This window comes from Lissotriton helveticus, chromosome 2_1 (genome assembly GCF_964261635.1).
Source record: "Lissotriton helveticus chromosome 2_1, aLisHel1.1, whole genome shotgun sequence".
Classification (NCBI taxonomy): Eukaryota; Metazoa; Chordata; class Amphibia; order Caudata; family Salamandridae; genus Lissotriton; species Lissotriton helveticus.
In genome coordinates, this window is record NC_136059.1 from 969,019,850 (window position 1) to 969,042,765 (window position 22,916).

The 22,916-nt window shown below is 45.6% G+C and overlaps 1 protein-coding gene across 1 annotated transcript in view; it reads right to left on the bottom strand.

The window, feature by feature from the left end:
- KCNV2 (potassium voltage-gated channel modifier subfamily V member 2) overlaps positions 1-22,188 on the bottom strand; it is a 61,561-nt gene extending 39,373 nt beyond the window's left edge. The window contains exon 1 of the mRNA XM_078677799.1: positions 20,851-22,188. Within this exon, the coding sequence (XP_078533925.1) occupies positions 20,851-22,188 (1,338 nt within the window). The remainder of the gene's footprint in view (positions 1-20,850) is intronic.
- Between the last annotated feature and the right edge of the window lie 728 nt (positions 22,189-22,916).

Genomic DNA, 22,916 nt, shown 5'->3' on the forward strand with positions numbered 1-22,916 from the left:
CGACCATCGCTCCATCGCTGTCAGCCTATAACTTTTACATGTCTCGGTCCAGCATGACCAGATAGCAGCGGGTGGTGCTTTAAGCTTTTTGGCACTAGAATGCACCATTTTTTATTTAATCTTTAAAAATTCAAATCTGTGGTTCCCTATGTTAGATTTTTGTAGTTTGGGAATAATTTAAAAGATAAAAATATCCTCTGCTTTCATCAATTCATGGTGGATTTTTATTATGTTATGTCTTTTATTTATTTACTGTTTTGGTGATAATAAAATGCTTTACACATACCTGTCTCCTAAATTAAGCCTGACTGCTCGTTTGCCAAGCTACCAAGGGTTGAGCAAGGATTAATTTATTGAGACTTGACTGGACCTATTAGTGATTGTGGTATTATTACTAGCTGCAGGTGAATACCCCCATGTACTAATAACCCACTTTCCTACACCGTTTAATTGACTGTTTTCACTTTACTGTCTGGCAGAATGTGATACATGAAGTTGGTCACGTGCAGAAATCTACAGCATTCATTTTATAAGAAGCTGAGGAGGATTACCCACAATTCTGCTGAATAAATCTGTGGTTCACTCATCCCATAACAGCAGACATATATAACGCAACACTCTTCTGAAATATATTTGTATATTTACACAAAGTTTTATATAGTGCATGCAAATCTAATTTACTTCAGAGCGTTGACAGATAAAATAATCTGAGGAAAAACGGGGGTTAGAATCCAGCTGAAATTACAGGGAGTTCTTAAAGCGGTATCCTCCCCTCCCCTGCTTCATATGGCTTTAGCTGAATGCTCTGTTTCGAAGATCTTAAATTGTGGCAACTCCACAAAAGAAAGCGCATATAACTGCGCCTTCAAGAACATGTAAAGGTTGTGAACCGAACGCAAATCAAATGCTGACTTGCCCATTACTGTATCCAGCCTGCAGAACGCTGCCTGTGATGCTAAAAATATCCCCTCTGTCCCTAATACAGGCTTGTTAATGATCACTGTCAGTGGAGTGATATATGCTTTACTGCATTAATAGAGGAGCACGATTATTATTTGGACTTACTGGCCAGGAGCGAAGTAAAAGATGTTCACGTTTGTGGGAATTTAGAATCCACGGTTTTGTAAAAATACATTTAACGTTTTACCTTGAGGAATAGGGTGCTAGATGTGCAGATTTATTTATTTTTAAATGGAATACATTTGCAGAATGTAAGCAAGGGATGACAAAATATACATGTTCAGGTTAATTTTTACCTTCAATGTAACTGATCAGACAAAGGTTAAATTAATTAATTGGTAACATAAATTTTTGGGCTTTTCAGGGAGAGACTTAACATTATTAGCATCTAATTCAGAGGTGTTCAATGCTGGTCCCCAATGGCTGCATCCATGCCTGATTTCCGTGGAATCCATGTTATTTAATGTACATTCAATATTACTAGTTGCATCAATTCTCCTAGTGGTTATAGTAAATATACGGCATGTATCTAGACCTTCCATTCTAGTTTCCTGACTGAGCCTGCTTCTGAAGAAATACATACATTCATTTTCCTTTGAACAGAAAAAACGAAATGAATGCAGCCTGCGATATTTACCTCGGAAATAAGTATTAAGTAAGCGATATGGATGTTAAACCGAGCGATATAAATGCCCAAGATTGCTACTTATAAACAAGCACTGGCAAATCCAGTATGTCTCGGATTTAAAATGTGAATGCCGAGCTATTGGCTGTGTCAATGCTTATTTACTATGGTATTGCCAAAAAGTAAAAAAGACAAAGAAAATAGAATTTGGTGCCTGGTGCATCACAACATATGCTTATGTGTTCGCACAAGTGGGTGGTCATCTCAGAACAGTTTTACTTATACTTCGTGATAAAACGATTATAAAATGGCTGCTGGTACGTCACATCATAGACGCACACAAGGGTGGCCATCTTGGAATGTTTTTTCTCATAAAGAAAAAGCATTGCAAGACGGCTACCGATTGCACACAAGCAGGCACCTGAGTTGCAATGCTTCGGTGGCTGTTTGATAGTGTCTTTTATTAAAATTTAGTGAAAAGTGATGAGGTTAAACAAGACACCCAGGGGTGTGTTTTGTCATTATTGTTTACCAGTGGCTGTTTTGGCATTTTTTAGGTCTTGCGTCTCATCAAGACATGTTGTTCACTGTTAGTGGGCCTGGAGGCTGCCCATTACTTACCACTGGCTGGTGTCAAAGCCACTATCAAATGCTTACTTTCTGCTGGTCATCTCTGCGGTCGGCACTTCCCTCTTCATGCATGTCACCGTCCCCTGGAGCATGACCGTAACACTTGTGTGTCCTTACACTGCTCACGCTTTTGGGTGTTATTCTTTCTTTTTGTTGAGCCACTCTACAGAATGCATCTTTCATAGCTGGCTGTCTGCTCCATCCCCTTTTGTGTTTGCTTGATCCCCTAGCCGTGCCCCCACCCAGCACAACAGATGAGCTGGGAAGCCAGATGCCTTTGTCTCGTCCTCTGACTTTTGTTTTTTTTTGTTGCCGCTTTTATATACTGTAATCTCGACCCAAAGGTGTTGGAGCACTCCATTTAGTGTAGGCACGGGAGCATTCCGTGATTTGCCCACAATCACAGGATGTTGCGCCGGCACTGAAACTCAAACTTGGTTACCCAGCTCCAAAGTCAGTAGCTTCAACATCCCAACCACCCCTACCACGCCAGACTCCACCCTCGCAAACACCACCAGGACCAACCACCTGATCTCCTGGACCAATGTCAACGACGAAGAAACACGCAAGGTCATGAACTCCATCCACTCAGGATCACCATCAGACCCATGCCCACACCACGTGTTCAACAAAGCCGACACAACCATCGCACCCCAACTACGGAAGGTCATCAACATCTCCTTCGAGACAGCTACATTCCCGGACAGCTGGAAGCACGCCAAAATCAACGCCCTCTTCAAGAAGCCCAAGGCGGACCCCAAGGACCTCAAGAACTTCCTGCCCATCTCCCTGCTTCCGTTTCCGGCGAAGGTCATCGAGAAAATCGTTAATGCGCAACTGGCCTGCCACCTCGAAGACAACAACATCCTGGACCCTTCCCAGTCCGGGTTCAGACGAAACCACAGCACGGAGACAGCCCTCATCGCCGCCACAGACGACATCAGGCGCCAACTTGACAACTGCGAAATGTCAGCCCTCATCCTCCTGGACCTATCAGCCGCCTTCGACACGGTCTGCCACCGCACCCTAAAAACACGCCTCCAAGAGGCCGGGATACTAGAGCAGGCCCTCGACTGAACCACATCCATCTTCTCCGGCAGAACCCAGAGAGTCCGCCTCCCACCCTTCCAATCCGAAGCCACCGACATCATCTGCGGCGTACCCCAGGGATCATCCCTCAGCCCGACGCTGTTCAACCTCTACATGGCCCCCCTCACACAAGTGGCCCACCAGCACAACCTGAACATCATCTCCTACGCTGACGACACCCAGCTTATCCTCTCCCTCACCAAGGACCCGTACACCGCCAAAATCAACCTCCAAGAAGGAATGAAGGCAGTCGCCGACTGGATGCGGAGCAGCCGTCTGAAACTGAACTCGGGCAAGACGGAGGTGCTCATCCTCGGTCCCACCCCCTCGGCCTGGGAAGATTCCTGGTGGTCAACCACGCTGGAAACAGCACCTACACTGACCGACCACGCACGCAACCTAGGATTCGTCCTCGACTCCTCCCTCTCCATGTCAAAGCAGATCAATGCCGTCTCCTCCTCCTGCTACAACACCCTCCCCATGCTCCGCAGGATCTACAAGTGGATCCCGACCGAAACAAGGAAAACTGTTACACAGGCCCCCGTCATCAGCAGGCTGGACTACGGAAACGCACTCTATGCAGGAATGCCAGCCAAGCACCTATGTCGACTACAATGCATCCAAAACGCCTCCGCACGACTGATCCTTGGCGTATCCCGCTGCAGCCACATCACCCCCCTCCTGAAAGACCTGCACTGGCTCCCCATCGACAAAAGGATCACCTTCAAGCTCCTCACCCACGCACACAAAGCTGGACCAGCCTACCTGAACTACAGACTCAGCTTCTACACCCCCACCCGCCAGCTCCGCTCCGCAAGCCTCGCCCCCGCCGCTGGCCCCCGCATCCAACGAAAAACCACCGGCGGCAGATCCTTCTCCTACCTCGCTGCCAAGACCTGGAACACCTCCCTACCCACATATGGCAGACCCAGGACCTACTCACCTTCAGAAGACTCCTCAAGACCTGGCTCTTCGAGCAGTAGCGGCCCCCGCCCCCTTCAGCGCCTTGAGACCCTCATGGGTAAGTAGTGCTCTTTACAAGTTCCCTGATTGATTGATTGATTTACACCATATCCCTACCCCTGCCTTGCTTGCAGATATCAGATTACAGATCTTGCTTCCGTGTTTAAAGTCCCACAAGAAAGAGCTTCCCAGTGCAAACTCTGACATTGTTAATTTTTGCACTGAGAAGCTCTACCTTCGAGGACTTTTCAATTTCTGGCCCCCAATTCAGACGACAGGAGGGTTTTTTCCACTTGGGTAGACTGGAGGGAGTCTGGTATGGTAATCATTAGGGGGTACTCTTTGGCCTTTCTTAGTAGTTATCTGCAGGTATGTACTGGTGACACACTTTTTAGGGTTGCACTCAGCAGGTGAGAGGGCCTGCCCAGGTGGGCAGGGGCAACTTTTGTGTCAAAGTTTAGTCTTCCTGTTGGGTGCCAATGTTGGCCCACGAATAACATTCACGTAAGTTCCTTCACCAGTCTCTTATTCCCTGGGCCACTAGGGGGATGCGGGAATTCTTGCACTGTTAGGGTTCCTGTTTTTACTCTCATTCTTCCTCCAGACGGTCCACAACGGGACACCCCAGCTGGCTACGCCCCGGGTCTGGCTGACCCTTTCAGACCCTTTCTTGTTTATTTCGCTGGACATAGGGTTGGTGTGTTTTGGGCATGTTGGCGATTGTTTTAGTGAGTTGAAGGTTAGGGTCCGGATGTGCATAAGCTAGTTGTTTCAGGCTTATACGTTATAACAAGCTTGGGTTGGCACGTAGTGGATGTCAACTGGCTAAGTCCATTGGTAAGCTTTCTCCTATACAGTAATTTATTTTGGGGTTTTCATGTACTAAGCAAGGTCTCGCTTTGCAGTTTTTTTTTCTCACCAGGAAGTACTAGTGGTCAAGTATCTGTTCTTCTAGTTTCTCTATCAGGTTATACAGTTGTTTATGGGTGCTTGTCCTATACTGCTTGAGGTCCAACGAGTGCCAGGGAAAGGAGGATGAATAGCACGTGTGTTACCACAAGGTGATTCTGCGCGCATTGTTAGAAGGGCGTTGTCGAGCCTAACAAGAATATCATACTGGCTTTCTCCCCTGATAGAGAAGTTAGCGCCCAGACAGTGGGCGGTCCTACCAGTGTATTAGGTTAAGGTTGCAGGCATGCACCTCGAGATGGTTCATCTAGATCATCCTAGACAGTCTACAAGTCCCGCCCTTTGAACAGGTTTTGTCAAACGCGACCAACTGTCTTGTTTAGTTGGGGTGCAATATGTTGAGGGGAGCATGGGGGAGTGCTTAGTTTGGCACATCTTGATGGGAAGTAGGTTCGTAGGGCATCTCCCTGCTCTCTTTTTGACATGTCTGCGGTCATTGACCCTCCCTTCGGGTTTCACTGCAAGTTCTCTTCCCCAGGGATAGGTAGTCAACTAAGGGGGGGGGGGGGGAGGATGGCCTCTGACAGGCCTACCCAGGTCAGGGGTAGCTAATATTTAGCTAGAGCCATGTGGTGGTGATAGTGTTCAAAACTCAGTCTGGGGGTTCTGCGCCAGTTTTCCCTTGCCTGAGTGCGGGGGAGAGCGGGCTCTAGGTGCCTTTTGAGGATCAGGCAAGGGTATTCTGGACTGAGGTGCGTGTCACTGTATTTACACTTTCTCAGAAGGGTTCCAGCGGATACTCCTTGTCCTCCAAGCAGGGAATCTTGTGACACACTATCTTATAGTCGACACCTTTCTGGTATATATTAGGGTCTCTAGCGGTTAGCAGGGTCCAGGCATCTGTGACCAAGTCTACGGTTCAGCAAGCAGTGCAGGTTGACACTTTGCAAACCTTGCAGTGTCTTATGATCGGACACTACTCTTATTCCCCAATCTAGACTGTGACACCTTGTGTGTGCACCACGGATCTTGTTACTATGTATTGCGCTGGTCATTGCGGCATTCTCTGGCACCTGAAAAGAAAGACCACAATGAACCTACGGTGGGATTTTGCCAAAAGTAGGTGTCAGTTAAGTTCCAGTGGTCTCCAGCTCTGTAGGCAAGGCGCTCTTCAAGGGAGGCCCTAGAATTTACTCGCTAGAAATAGGAAGGAGGAATGCCGGCCTTGGTGGGGGGCCCTGGCTGCGACGGTCGCCACACCCAGGGCTGTGGCGTAGTTACAGGGCGATCCAGAGGCGGAAAGGTACCCGGGAGTACCCTCTTCAGGGGCACAAAGGATGCTGAGGCCTAATATCCCCAGGAAGTCTGTGCGGTGGACCCTGGGGTGCGACGGCGCCCCGCTATCCTACGGGCGGTACAACCGGGGGTTACTTGAACGCTCCGCCCCGCGTAGGGGGGGGGCGTGAGCAAGAGGGTGGACCAATGGTTCACCGGAAGTGGGAGGGGCTATCTCCTCACCACAACCGCTAAGCAACGATTGGCTAAGGCCACGATGCAAATTGGCCCATCAGGTGGTAGGCCGCGAGGGGCGGCTTGCCTTTGGATCGCCTGTAAGATAACCCACCTGTTGGCATGTGTATATGCTAATAAACCTGCAGCAATTTTTCTCCAACAAAAAGTTGTCTTGTCTGCCTATTTCTGCGACATGCATGTTGCTGCAAGAAGGCTGGTGAGTGGGCCGATATTGGCACTAGGTGTTTCATAAATTTGTGGGCGATGTGAGGGGCCCCTCTCCCTGGGCCTCTCAGGGATGGTGAGGGTAGGCCCAGAGGAGAGGGACACTTCCTCTTGTCCCAGTTGCAACTAAACACATTTTGCAGGTTTGTCCTGCAATTAGGCCTCCAGCCCAGCTGCCCATTCAGAGACACTGTAGGATGCCCATTGTCCAGCACTTTAGCGCTGCCACAGTTTTAACTCTCAGCCCCCAAGCAATTATCACACCTTGAGCCTGATATGAGCTGTAAAAGAGGTGCTTGTATGAGGCTGAGGAGGAGGAGCTGCGGCCCAGGAGAAGTCTCCACAATCAGCTTCCGGAGCCCTGAAGGTGACACTTATGTAAATTAGAGGGGCCTCGCACATTCCCCATCGCCCGGGGCTCCAAAAATCCTAGAACTGGCCCTGACTACAACAGTTCCACACCGCACAATTCTATGCAAAACAATTCCACCCCACACCACTTAATTACACTCCATATAATCCCCCACCAAGCCACATAATTTCACTGCACACCAAACTATTCCACCCCACAGGACCAAAATAAAAAGCCAGAGGCAATAGCCTCAAAGGTAAGACCCATTGGCTTTGCCAATGCTGAACTGTTTCATGGTTAACGACCATTTTCAAACCAAAAAAAGAAACTCAAAAAGAAAGAAGCAAGCAGCTCAGTACCAATGAGCGGCAGGCGGAATTTTGCAAAAAAAATAAAGGAATATTTAAGAAAAGGAAAATAAAAAATAAAGTGGTACGGGTAGCAGCTAGTAGTAGCGGATGTTTGGAAACAGCAGTGAGAAGCATGAACAGGGAATGCGAGGGGGAACGAGCAGAAGAGGGTGAGACCATGGAGTGCTTAAACAATAGTTCGCTGTTGTTTGCCGTGAAAGAATGAATGCATGTCATCCAATCAGAAAACTTTGATGGGTTGAATGCTTGTCGAAGTGACTTGCGCTCTTGAGCCACACCCGGATACAGTGTCCAGCGCACAAAAGAAAGGTAATGAATAGCTGAATGCTTGTGTTTTCATTATATTGAGGGACCAAGATTAATATTTTGCAAAAATGCCCAGGTTATATACTTTTCAAAGATACCTTGAGAAACTTTGGTATTCACCTGTAAACTCTGCAATTTCTTGAACCAGCTACATTCTTTGATGCACCACGTCCGGTCACTAGCTTGAGTAGCCTTTTTCAAAACAACATGGAAAACAATCGTGTTCAAGGAGGCCTATGAGTCAGGAGAAGGCCCACCAGGTGGAATCCACCGATCGAAGGAGGGGCCGGTCTTCTGCCTGATCAGTGCGGTCTCTAGAGAGTGAGTGAGTGGGTGAGTGAGTGAGTGAGTGAACCTGCACATCCTTGCCTTGGGAACGAACTTGAGAAGAATACAGTGGGGCAGATATACAAGCCCCTTGCGCCATTTTTGCGTCAATTTTAACATAGGAAAAGTGACGCAAAAGTGGCACAAGGGGCTTGTAAATAAGCCCCAGTGTGTTTAGCACCGAGAAGTGGCCTTGCCCTCACATGCTCAGTTGGGTACAATAGATTTCCATAAATAAACAAAAGGTTCGAAGGTAAATGCTGATGAAATAGCAATGCCATTTTCAGATAAACAGATACCGCCATGAGGATGAACGATAATTATATGTTGCACTTGCATCTGGGGCCTTACTAGGAACAAGGATGTCATTCATCCTGCGGCAGTCTAGACTGCGGAACTGGAGGAGATAGCTTGCCAGTCAAATGATGCCTCGTGGCGCTAAATTACTGTGGACTTGCTTTCCTTTCTGCAGGAAGTGCATTCTCCCTCTAAGCTATTCTACCATCTTACATTGGCACAACCTCCCGATTGACTGTCCTGTAAGACAAGTCACTCTCTCCCCTGTTCTGTCAACACTGTCGGCCATCTACTGAAGCAGCACTACTGGCCATGCGTCATAGAGTTGCACGCCATTTTCCGAATTTTACCAATGTGTCCATTCTAAAGAAGTGGTCACTTTAGGTATACAATGGCAGAGAATGGAAGGCATGGGAAGATATTTATAAAGGGCAACAGCGATCCTGGGTAATATCTCGGCGCTAGAGGCTCATAAGTGCGAAAGATTAGTTGAAGAATAGCCACATTTCACTCTCACTGCTTCAGAGTTGAAAATTTCGAAGGACAGACTATATATATTGAGGGCCTCATTTATGAAAAGTGTTGCATCTCTGGGGGAAAACAGCGATGCAACACTTTTCATTGAGCCCTCCTTGCGACACCGTGGATGCGCCGTATTTACACTACGGTGCTCCATGTTGCAAATATTGACCAGATACATCAGGAATGCTGACGTATCAGGTGGCGCAGTAATGAAGCATTGCTGGAGTATGTCTGTCAAATGACGCAATTCCAGCAATGGTGTAATTACACATGGGCAAGTCCCATGTAAAAGGCCCTGTGTCACTGCTTACACTTGTTTGAAGCAAGCGTAAGGATTTGACAAAGTCAAATGGTGGAAGTGGCAAAGTGATATCTCATAGATTTTACTGCACCATTTCTAAGAGCCTTTTTTACGTGGAAACAACCACCCTGCATACATTATACCTGACGCAGGTATAACGTAGCGCAGGCATTTACAAAGTGAAGCATCTGCCTAGATGTGTCACTTTGTAAATAGGGCGCAGTATGTCGCATTGATTACGTCAACGCAGTGTCACCGAAAAACTGAAGCAACGGCTGCTTAAGGCCTTCATAAATAAGACCAGAGTATAAGTCAAGTTCGTCTATATGTGTGATTTTATGGAAGGGTGAGTGCATGAATGTGAGAATGAGTCAGTGGCAGATGGATGGACGGGAGGATAATTGATTTAGCGTGGGGATGGATGAATCAGTGACAAAACTGGTGAATGCTGGACGGGATGCATTAATATCAGCTCTTTGGACTATCACTGAGCCCGGTCACTGTGTTCCTTGGGAGTCCTCTGGCATTATCAACAATTAATGGCCCAGCCTGTACGATGGTGCAGTGGCTCAATACAGTAATCAGCCTGAATGTACCCAGGCATATTTAGCATGATTAGTCCTTTAGAAATAGAGTAATATACTTCAGAGGCAGATGCAAGGTCTACAGTGAGTAATAAACATCACTGTTGTCAAGTATGAATTAAGCTCAGTGTAGCCCGCGTTGCCCAAAGGTGGCATGGTGTTTGGTAGCCCTCATACCTCGGCCAAGGGTAAAAGGAGTATTTAATAGTTCCTCTGCTTTGCCCAAGGGTGGAGGATATTCTATCATTCTATCTCGACAGAGGGTGGTGAGGTATATTTGGTAGCTTTAACTTGCCTAATGTGGGTGGCTGTCTGCCAACTCTTCCAACTTGCCCAAGGGCAAGTGATATTTCATGCCCCTGCTGCCATGCTCAAAGATCAGTGGGGTATTTGGTAAATCCGTGCTTACTTGCCCAAAAAAGGGGGTGGTGTTTGGTAACAACCTTACCATGCTCAAGGGTGGAGGGTGTATTTCGTAGCGCTCCAGTTGAGGACACGTTCACGCATCTTGCGTTTGCCTACAGTTGGGGTATTTCCTAGCAACCCCCCCTTGTCACTATAATGGTAGTAAGACAGTGTACTTGGTAACTCCTGCATTGTACAAGATCAGTTAGTATATGTTCATGCACCCCTTGCTAAAATTGTTGGCCCGCTTACAGCTGCACCGATGCCATGTGCCAAATTATACCTGCATATATTTAATTTATTTAGTGCATGGATGCAAAAAACAGCTTCAAAGAGCATACATAAACACAGGTGGTATGTGTTCACCCTCGCCTTGCCCAAGTGTATGTCATCTGCCAAGCTCTAAATCAGATGCCAAGACTTAAAGATGGAACACCACCTGGATACATAACCAGCCAAGTAACTTACAATGGTCTGATGGGTGATCTGATTTTCCAATCCAACCACTATTCTAGGTCTTTGGTTTTGGATATCCTGCAACTTGTACAAGTTGTTTTTGAAGGCATTCAAATAGAAAGCTCTCGAAACATGAACCTGGAAAAGACCACAGCGTGTGTTAGCAGAATTAGGCGAGAGTTCTGGGCTAATGGCCCACTGAGACAGAAGACATACATAAAAGTGTGAAGGGTCGGCCACAGCAGAGAGTTGGTTATCAAAGGACAATGAGGTATCAAATAATACAGCTAATGTCCTAACTGATTGGGCTAGAAACGGTACATCACCAAACTCAGGAGGCCAGAAATCAATAGTGACGTGCTTAGGACCCGGCAGTAAAATGTCCATCATGAGGTATTAAGACATAGTTGACTCGTGGTTATCAAGTGTTAAACCTCGAAGGCCTGTAATCAAATGCGTGAGAGGGATGATATAGATGATCAATAGCAGGGGAGAAAGCAGAACCCCGGGGGCACTGAATGCAAGAGCACGAGAAGTAGACCTGAATTTTCCAATCTGAGTAAATTGAACACAACTGGATAAAAATAATGGAACCATTGCAAGGCTCAGCCACTCACCACTACCACTGACTGTAACATCTTGCCTAACAGGCCATGGTTTATGGTGTCAACAGCAGCAGATAAGTAAAGTAAGATTATAGCTGCTGAGTGACCCTGATCACGTTGCAAAAACATTTGTTCTATTAGACTGAACACTGGGGTTTCCTATCTCACAGTGGATGAAAACTACACTGGAAGTTAGAAAAAAATGAATTAGATTCCAAATGACACACTTTCAAACTGTGGGATTGGATGCCCTTTATAAAAAAGCATTAACCAAGCTTTTAACGTGTTCTGCTAAAAGGCCAATATTTTTCGTAAGCAGTGCTACAGGAAAGACATCATCAAGTCCATTGGCTTCAGTTTGCAAGAAATCCCTTATAGGGATCAGATAAAAATTCCTAAACTCCTGTGTAGAGGCTAAGGGCCAGATTTATCACAGGTTTTGTGTTGGCCTTGTGCCATGCAAGGGGATGCAGGGTGAAGCAAAACCTATTAAGAGATTTGCCAAGCCAGGCAAGGCCACCTTGTGTGACCCTGCGTGGCCGGGAGTAATGCAAGGCAGCGCAAGTTGCTGCCTCGCGTTACTCTGCCCTGGGAAGGCATTCCATGGGTGGAGCATGGGTGTCCCCGACCATCCACCCATGGATGTTGGCGCATTTCCAGACTTACAATGAGTGGTAGACTTGGGAATGCGTAAAAATGCTTCGCCTTTCTAGGCAAGGAGTAAAGAGGCAAAATATCTTTCTTTCTTATTTATTGCACAATGGTGCAAGGGTTACTAAGTTGGCGCTAGGCTGCCAAAAAATGCACCAGTGTATGGGGGGAAAGCAGGAATGCGCTATATCTTGATAGATATGGCACATTACTGTCCTCTCTCTTTCACAATGGTGATGGATTAAACCCAGATCAGTTGACTGGGGGTGAGTGTTTGATTTGCTCAAACGCTCCGTCCATCATCCCCTTTTGTATTGCTTTGTTCGCCCTAAGTGTGGCAGGGTATGCTCAGACGTGAGTCCCTTGCTCACTTGGCCACTGGATTCAAGATAGCCTGGCTGATGAGGATTATGAATCCGAAACCGGTCCCAGGATGCTTGTTTTCGGTCCATGGAAGACATGGCTTGGTAGTTCGGGCTGGACTGTTCCCATGAGGCACGGGGTCAGACTGATTTGCATATAGCCATGTCTGAAATGGGGTTGCTGAGTGGGCTAAAGAATGGTGATGGATTAAACCCAGATCAGTTGACTGGGGGTGAGTGTTTGATTTGCTCAAACGCTCCGTCCATCATCCCCTTTTGTATTGCTCTCTCTTTCACACAGCACAACGAAGCTAGGTGTCTTGCTGCGCTGCATGAATAAATTATAAATATGGCCCCCAGAGTGCACCAAATTTAATTTAAATTGACGTAGGAAGACTAAGTAATTCTGTATTTATCTCAAAAAGTTCCCGAGGAACGCTGAGCTCCATTACTACTCTCGCCAAAATACCTCTGGTTAGCCACCACTACTGCTCTCTTGTATAAATGGTGGTGCTTTTTACAGGCTAGCCTATCACAATCAGACTTAGATTTGCACCAATGTCTTACCTATTGAAGGCCTTTTCACTTAAATCGCTTAAATTGTCACCACTCACATCTGCCGTGGTCCCCTGTTCACAACTGAGAACACAGCTCAAGTGCAGCTTTAATTTACTCCAAGGTCCCTCAAGCCCACATTTGGAAACGATGATGGAGAACCGGGAACAACTGCTCCAGTCCTCCGTTTGTGGTTCACATTATTTTGAATGTCAGTTGGTAGGTTTAGAATTGTGAGAACAGAAGTGAAACCCCTCTCAGCTGACACAGCACTGTTTTGATCTTGGCGGAGCCGCTTTGGCAAGGTGAGTGGCAGAAAAAAGTACCAGAATACTAAACACTGTCCCTAGTAAGGTGAGGAATGGTCATAATTACTTTTCCCCGACTTGTGGCAAGACAGGGGTAAAAGAGCCATCCGAGCCATTCGGGAAGGCTGGAAGGGTATTTAAAAAAAAAGAAAACACTACCCCTCTCACCACTGGGTAAGGCTGGGGGTCAACACTGACCCCACCTGGCTTTAATGAAAGACATGGAGCAGTGAGATCTTTGTTTTTTCAAGGGTATGCCGTTCCCCATACATACTGAAACATGTATGCCAAATATAAAGGCAAATTTTCATTAACAAAATACCTCAGCAAAGAAAACCAAATCTCAGAAAATCCCAAATTTCACAGTTAAAGTATTACTTTAACCTTAATTCCCGCACCTCCATGCAATGTTGCTACATCAAGCATGTTGTTGCATAAAGAGCAAAACATTGGATACATGTTGTCACAAAAAGAGTAACACATTGGATAATCTACAATATCATAAATTACATTTACAATAATTAAACATGGATGGAATGCATCTTTGTTATGGCAAAAATATATAACAAAACAATGCCAAAAGTACTAACATATAAAGAAGTATATTATAATGTATACTGCATCTCAGGACCATTACACCAAACTGACCAATCACGTCCCCAGGGATAAATAATTTGAGAAAATACTGATATCTTCCCAAAATGGAAACAATTGCTATTAACAGGGAGTATAAAACTGCCTACTTAGTTAGCCTTTACCGGTGAGGATACTGAAGCAGTCCCAATTCACATCGTATTTCCACCTTTCAGATGCTATAGCGGGGGTGGAGGTTAAGGTTATGACTATGGAATTTGCTATTCCTTGACAGTTTGTATTGTGCAAGTATTGAAACCCAATCAACCGTCACCGCCTCTTCACTTTTAGGTGATATATATCCATATCTATATTTTTACTGCCAAAACCACAATTAAAATTTTGTTATTCTTCAGTGAACACAAACCAGAAAAAACCTGAAATTCACCAGTTATGGTAGGCAACCCACAATGTACACCATAACTCACATCACCCGCTCAGGATTGATCTTGGTAGACAGGCTATTTTTAACATGATTTTGGCAAAGTAGTGTATGGAGCATGGGTGGCGACATTAGCTACGGTCTACTTTTTGTGTGTTGCATATTGTAACTGAACAGCAACAACCTTTCAGGGAGAAAGGAGCACAGTGACACCTGTCTGTGGTAGATGGGAGCGCTTAGCATATCTATATAGTCTGGGAGGGGTCTCTCTCAGTTGGGGAAAACAAAATCACACAGCAAATGACATAATAAAACATACGTTTTAGTGCATATAGACAGAATGTAGGCTACCGGTGAACAGAAAAAAAAATAATACTTTATTTAGAAACAGAAAATTATTTTTTTATATAGATAAGAGTCAAATTTCAACGGAATAGGAGTCTGGTTTTTTTTAGAGTATAGTGTATAGATGTACAGAATCTACATATTTGTATGCATATTCTTACTTAAGACAATAGTCAAAAAGTGGAAATACAGGTATAATTACAAAGGATAGGCAAATATTCAAATGTTCCCTTGTTTGCCAAAGTAAACTGTAAAATCCATGAAATGACTTTCATCCAGACACACTAAAAAACCATCAGGCACACGATACGTACATTCAGACTACTTACTTACTGTCACAATCATACAATTAAAAGGAATCGTAGAACAAGAGCGACAGAAAGTAAAAAATTTGGATTTATTTTTCTAGGAGCAAAAAAAGATATGTATTTTTTTCACAGGAAGGCACCAAGGGGTGTCAAGATTTTTTCAAAAACTAAAGACTAAGTCAGGGATACAATAACTCCATAGAGCATAGGGAAGAGTTAAAGAATAACAGGTACGCACAACATCTCTATATAGCTGAATGGATGGTATACATGTAATAGGGGTTTTAGATGGAAAGTCAAGTTTGGGGCCTATTTCGGTTAATAGCGTAGTGTAGTTTCCGTCAAGCTCGAGGCCGACACACGTTTCGGTGAAATAGGCTAGATCCCTAGCTATCACCTTCTTCAGGGCACACAACGGATGGAGTCCAACTTGGAAAGTAAGACACATACGGGGGACAAGAAACACCAGAGTTATAAAGTCTCTGCAGCTTGATGTGGTCCAGGTGTTCGATAAAACCGCGCTCAAGAGGAGATGAGTCTGTCAGCCAAGATATACAGATGGAAGAGGTGGTGGAAATATCCAACACAGGCAGTGCTCAAATGAGACAAGGTAATCTAAGAACAAACGTCGATGTGTAGATGCAAGCCCAGACTGTTTGAGGCAGGGTCACGAAGATCAGGATCTTGTGGAAGTGAGTAGAAGGAAGGTCGTTCCAAGTGGGCCTCTCCCGGTTACCGGCTAAGACGGCGAGACAGTGACGGCCCAGGGCAGCGCCCTCTGCAGCTCTTGGCGTTGTCTTCGAGGCACCTCCATCAGGCGTGACAAAAGGGATAAACCGAGTGGTCGAAAACTCAAGGACGGTAGAGAAGCTCTTGTTTTTTGTGTACTCTAAACCATAACTAACCTTTAACTGTGTTTTTTAGTAAATTTCTAGGATTTTATTTCATGATGCTCTACATTTACTTGTCATGTGCCTGATCCATGCTGCACACAGCCATTTCAATGCCTTTTTGTGCCCTCAAGCACTCCCCTGTGGTTGAGCAACTCTGTTAGTTCCTCCCTTTCCTTCTTTCCACACAGTGTTAAAGTTGGGATTTCCAAAATCAGAATGTTCAAGAAAGCAGGTAAAAAATAGTTCACACTCATCAGACAAATGGCATAGCCTAAAAAATTCAAAATTTGTGAAACAGCCTTTTTCAGAATTCGAAATTTTGACTGATAATATATACAACAGTGTTATGCTTTGAAGACCAAGCATCCTTTATTGAAATGCTAATATCTCAAAAACTGCTGAACTGATTTCAAACAAATGATGGAAAGCACGCTTTCTGATCAAAGTTCTACATTCACGCCAAAGTTGGATTAAATCTGTTCAGTAGTTTTTTATGTAGCAGTGAGGTAAATTCCTAATGGGAGCTAAAATGGGAAATCACATCATTTTGTCCCCCCACCCCACACCTCAGAACTGAACTACATGAAATTACATATGCTGGACCGTAGTTGAATAAGCTTAAAAAGTGCCAAAATTGGCACAGATCTGTCCATGGCAACCAAAGATATAGCCAAATCAAATGGAAAGAGCAGCTGAAGTAAAACTACATACAAACAACCAGCACTGTTCTATCTATCTATCTCTCTATCTATCTATCTATCTATCATGCCATTCGCCTTCGCTGTTTAATGCATATGTCCCACCACTACATGAATTTCTAATATCACTTGGCACAGACTTTTATACATATACTGGTGATTCTCAAATTATATCGCAACTTACTGGTGATTTCTGGGCCAACCTTGGTAATGTCAAATTTATTTACAATATAATACATGAAAGCCTGAGATCCCTGTATAAAAGTCTGTCTTTAATGCACCTTTTACAGTCGAGTTGCAGTGTCTCTAGGCGCCTTTAATAAAAAAAAAATCTAGCTACTCAAATGTAATAATTTATTACAATAGAAGTGTGATGCCTTCATTTCTGCTGCTACAGCCAGCATTCAAGGTGGAAAGCAGGTTACAGAGACACATTACAACTACAGGTTAAACTATTTTCCTTCATATGATCGTTTTTCTAAAATGAACAGTGATCAGCACAAAAGAGAGTTTTCTTTTACAGGACTTTACAGGAAAGAAAGATTCTCATGGCATGCTACTACTCTTTCTGAGCTATAACCATTTTACTATGATTTACATTAAACTAATTCTAATATATTTTTGTAACAAATTCCAAATCGTTTTTGGTGTGTTTCGTTTTGAACTACAGAGTCCACTTTTATCGTTCATGTCTGCAACCATAGCTACTCTTTCACATAAATGAGTGAAACATAAAGGATTATAGCGGTTGGTGATAGGTTGACCATGTATTATAGAATAAAATACCGTCTGTTGTATGTTAAAAGGATATTGCCAGTCACATTGGAGTTCAATGACATCTAAAAGGAACTCACTCCTCAGCTGTATTACCTCTATAAGAATACAGTACTCCTAGGTGAGTATTCTCATAATGTGCATTGGGGGTACTTTATCCCAAATATAAATCAGGCTTGGGTGCACACCAAATGGCTCTTCCTTAATGACGTCAAGACCAGGGGCGGTTCCTCCATTTGAGCGGAAAAGCGTCGCCCCACTGAAATGCCACCAGTGAGAAAAATAAAATGGTAAAGAAGTTAATTCATTATCATTTTATTTTTCTTCATTTGGTCCCGATAAGAGCATCAGGACGGGGCAGGGCTGCTCCTGATTGACAGTAGCAGACTGAGCAGGGCAGTTTCAGTTTATAGTGCGCATGACTTTTTGGCCGGATATCTTGCAACAGCCAGCAACACGTGTACTTTAACCCTCTTTAAGTCAGCTGTCTTAAGACAGCTGTGTTAGAGAAAACCAAAGCCTCCAGCGTGTTGTGGAGTGCCGAGTGAGGCCACTCCCACCCATCCTAGCACTGTTCTCATGCTTGCGAGAGCAGTGGTAGACTGGTGAAGGCTGTTTGGAACCTGCCTGCCTTAAGTGGAGAAGACCATTAGGGGGGGGGGAGAATGTTGCGTCACGCTCGCAGGTAAGTTGTTTTAATTTAAAAAAAATTTACTGTTCCACCCGCCCTACCACCCTCGGGTATGCCAAATGCCGCTGGTCAAGACATAGGGCCTCATTTATATTCTTTTGCTACGGGGCAGCACCACAAGCCTTCCTGATGCGCTGCCCTACGGCAAAAGAAAAGGGAAGGAATGCACCATATCCATCAGATATAGCGCATTTTTGTCCTCTTACCCTGTGCTGGTGCTCAATTGACTGCCATGTGCCAATGCAGGCACCCTTGCACCATGGGGCAAGGGTGTCCGTGTTGTGGGAATTATTGTTTTTGTGCAAGAAGGAACACCTTCCTGCACAAAACCAATCAATGGAGGCGATTTCCTCATTCTATGTGTGCTGCTGAATGCAGCACATATAGAAAGAGGAAAAAACAAGAAGGAATAAAGTTATTTCTCCTTGTTGCGCCTCCCCTTTGCCTCCCCTGGGAAGGCGTAGGCTTTTGATGCCTTCCCAGGTTTACAGAACGTTGTAAATTCAGTAATGTGTCAAATGCCATGGGTGCAGTGGTGTAGGAAAGGGGGGGGGGGTGCGGGCAAGGTGACATCACTGATGGGGGTGTCAAAATGGCAAATAGTGGTGTTCTTTGTAGCGCACAGATGCTTGATGATGGTTCTTGTAGCATCATTGAAGTGCTGTCGGGATTGAAATGTGCCATAAGAGGTGATGCGACTGACCTTGGTTCAACTGCAACCATTGAACTCCCATTTGGAGTGAATGAATACAGATGCCGAAGGGCCTAGGATTGTATTAATCGTAGCAAAAGCAGCCTGTGATTTTGAGGGACTCTCGGAACTTCATTTTTGGTCCATAGAACAATCTGAAAGACTTCTCCACAGCAAGGCTTGACATGGAAATTCGAAGGGCCATATTTGCTAACAGGTTACACCATGACTGCACACAAAAGTGGCACAATCACGATGCAAAATGTTAGTAGATATCTACAAATCCATTTAAGGTACAATTTGTGCTGCCTTGCGTGGCTTTGTTAAGAAATGTTGCATTACATTTCTTTCTTTAAGGCATTTCATGGGTGGAGCATGGGTGTTCCCGTGCATCCACCCATGGACATCACACAATCTCAGATTTACAAAGGTCTGCAAACATGTGATTGTCTGAAATAGGCGCGCCTCCCAGAGGATGGTGTAACTGGGACAAGCATCTTTTTTTCGCCTTGTTTTTTCCTCTTTCCACGAGTGCTGCAATCTCCAGCACACATAAAAACAAGATAATGCCTCGATGGATTGTTTTTGTCCAGGAAGGTATGTTACGCAGACACCCATGCATCATGATTTAAGGGATCCTGGGTTGGCACATGCCTAAAAACTGCGCCACTGCAAGGCTGGAGTAGATGTGGGTCATATCTTAGCAGATAAGGGGCATTTCTTCTCTCTTTCTTTCACGCAGTGCAACACAGTAACTTTGCTTGCTGCCCTGCATTACGTTAAAGTTTAGTAAATAGGCCCCTATACCTCCAAACCTGCTTTCACATGAGCAATGCAAACCGAGTAATGTAGAGAAAGAGGGGGCAGCAGAAGAAAGCACTGCAACTGAGGAAGAAGTACGCGAGGAGGGAAGGGAGATAAAGGAGTAGGTTAAGGGGGGCTGTGGAGAGGAGAGACAAAAGAAATAATTATAAACACACACGAAAACACATACATGTATAAAAGCAGGAAAGTGGAGTCATGTACATAGTTCGGATGTGGCATTGTTGCTGTGGTTGTTAGCCTGTATGGTTAATAACAGTAAGGTGTGTAAAGAGCTTTCAACCTTTTAAATATCTTTTAGCAATCAATGCACAAATACCCTGGACACATCATAAATCTGTTTCTATTTATAACCAGAAGGGGTAAAGCCATGTGAAGTAAAAGCCAATCTCGTTAGATGCTGTTGCATCAGCGGTTGTATCTTTCTCCCATGCTCCCTGAAGAGAAACAGCATGGGTTCCTCAAAACTATAAAAACATGTTTAATAATTCTCCGGCACTGTGACACAACTTCCTCTACACTGCTTCTGTTTTTATGTATACCAGTGCCTTGTTTATGGATTTATCCAACATTGCTGGACATTCTGTCTAAAGCCTGTCCTTTGGCCAAAATTATACTACTATCCCGTAAAGGGACATGGCATTGCACAGGTCTGCCTTTTTGTTTGTTATTGTCATTTATTCTGGGATTTGTTGTTCTGTCTTTTTATTCTATTTGGCCTAATAATAAACATGCGCATTTACAATGACTTACTCTAGGCATCGAAATTGTTTCTAATTACTCATATGCATATTGGTGAAGAAAGCACTGTTTTTGATTCCTAGTAGGAATTTGTTGGCAAACTATGACAACGTAAAAGGAAGAATATGCATAACTAGATATTCCGATGCCTGAACAGATTATACGGTTGGTGCAGCAACACTGGTAGCGGAAAAGAACACACTTTTTTGTACCAGTTCTGTTAAGTAAATAATTCTGCATATCACCGAGTAGACGAGAAAACGCCAGATGTCTGATCCAATGAGTGAATAACTAATTCCCCCTAAAAAAGTTGTTTTAACATGGGGAGCACGCTTAAAAGCACAAGGGCAGCATTGTTTAAACCTATTTTACCATGCTGAGATACTACATGTTGTCCGTGACATGACTTGTTTAATAGGTTTCCTGGGATGTAGTGCTGTTTTGAAAATGTTGCCGACTTTACAGCAACTAATAAATGTCTGCTATGGGGACGGTCAGGTTTCTATCTACTCCCATCAGCTAGGCAGAACATAAGGTTGGCGCTTTGAGATACTTACAGCCGCCCACCACCAGGCATGAGGGATGCTGGTGAAGTTGGTGCCGGACACGTCGTGCTCCACAGTGTAGACCATGGCCGAGAAGGAGAAGATCCCCATGGCAATGAAGAGCAGCAGGCAGCCCACCTGCTGGTAGCACTGGCGCAGGGTGAAGCCGAAGGCGCGCAGCCCGGTGGAGTGGCGCGCGAGCTTCAGGATGCGGAAGATGCGCATGAGGCGCATGATGCGCAGGACCTGCCCTAACTTGCCCACCCGGCCCACGGCTTCGATCTCCTGCTCGTGGGCGGCGCTCCTGCCGCCCTGGTTCTCGTCGCCGGTGAAACACTCGAGCACGAGCTGCAGGTACAGCGGGAGGATGGCAATGAGGTCAACGGCGTTGAGCACGCTACGTACGAAGCGACGCGGGTCAGGCGTGGAGACCAGACGCAGTATATATTCCAGCGTGAAGAAGGCGATGCATAAGGTCTCCACCTGCTCGAGGTAGGGGCGGCCTGGAGGCTCCCCCGGTTCCCCGTGGTGCTGCATCTCCTCCACCGTGTTTAGAGTCATGGCAACTATCGATATGAGCACGAAGAAGCTGGAGGCCACGGCCATGACCTTTGCCGTGACGGAGGAAAATGGCTTCTCCATCAGGTTCCAGAGGCGCCGGCGCTGCGGGCCATAGGCCATGTCCTGGAAGAGCTCCTCGCTCTCTTCCTCCATCTCGGCGCGCAGTTCGCGCTGCACCTTCAGCTGCTCGCTCAGCTCGTCCTGGCGCTCCTCGAAGGAGATGCGGCAGCAGCGCGGGGTGTGCTTGATGCGCACCCCCCAGTAGTTGATCTCTTCCATGAAGCTGCGCGGGCACAGCTCGTCGCGCACGTGCAGCACGCCGGTGCGGTAGAAGTTGTAGATGTGGTGGAAGACTGCCGGGTCCCGGTCAAAGAAGTACTCGACTGCTGTTGCGGCATAGTCGTCGCATAAGTCTAGTTTGCGCTTGTGGTCGGTGTACGTGGCCAGACGCCCTATGCGCGTCTTTGGGTGGTTGGCGGCCACCACATAGGCGATCTGGTAGCTGGTGCCACCCACGTTGATATTCAGCATGTGACTCTGGGGGAGGAGCGGGCAAGTGAAGGCCAGTGAGAACAGCCTGTTGTCTTGCCAGGAGGTTCTCTCTTCCTCGCCTTGTTCCTCTTCCTCCTCGTCTTCATCCTCCATAAAATAGTCGAAGTTGCCCTCGAGGCCCAGGCCGTGCATGGAGCCCCAGTGGGACACATAGCTGATGTCTGACTTGAGTCGGATCCCTGTGGGTTCTCTGCGGTATGAGAAGGGGTACTGTCCGTGCTGCTTGAATTTCAGCATATTGCTTTTCCCACCCCTCTCTTGATCCTATAACCTTATTTTGTTTCTAAGAGATCCCCCTGCCCGAAGAACAGAACCAGTGAAGCTGTTAGTCACCCCTGCCCAGGCTGCAGCCCTCTGCTGAGGGGCTCAGCGCGCCTCATCACCACCAGTTGTCTAATCTCACACTGTCCAGAATGCACTCATCACGGGCCCTGCTGCTGCTGAGCTGCTTAATCTTGCTGACAGGAAGATCTGGGTGCTTAGACAGGGATTTGGAGACTATTATCCTGTTTCTGCCTGGCCGACACTGTAGCATGTGACGTGCATATCCACATATACTGACTGTATATAGAATGTACACTGATGATGTAGGCCAACCTCCAATAATCGAAGGCATTCACTTCACAGGGTGTGTGAATTTGAGGCAATTGGCGTTAAACATATACACAGTTTGTTGTGCTTCACATGGGAAGACATCATTTCAGTCAAGACGGAAAATAATTTCCACAGCTTTTCCTTGGAATTATATAATCACGCACCAGTTCCTTGTCTGTAAATGTCCTACTAGCATTTGTATGAACTGTTCCATTGCACATTATTTCTCTGATTCAGAGAGGTTTAACTCGACAATGCAAATCTAAATATAACTTTTGTGAATCTCGAATGGCTGGCTGTTGTATTGTATTTACATATAGCCTTACAATTTACTCTTGTCCTGTGTTGTATTCTAGAGCTCAAAACCCGAG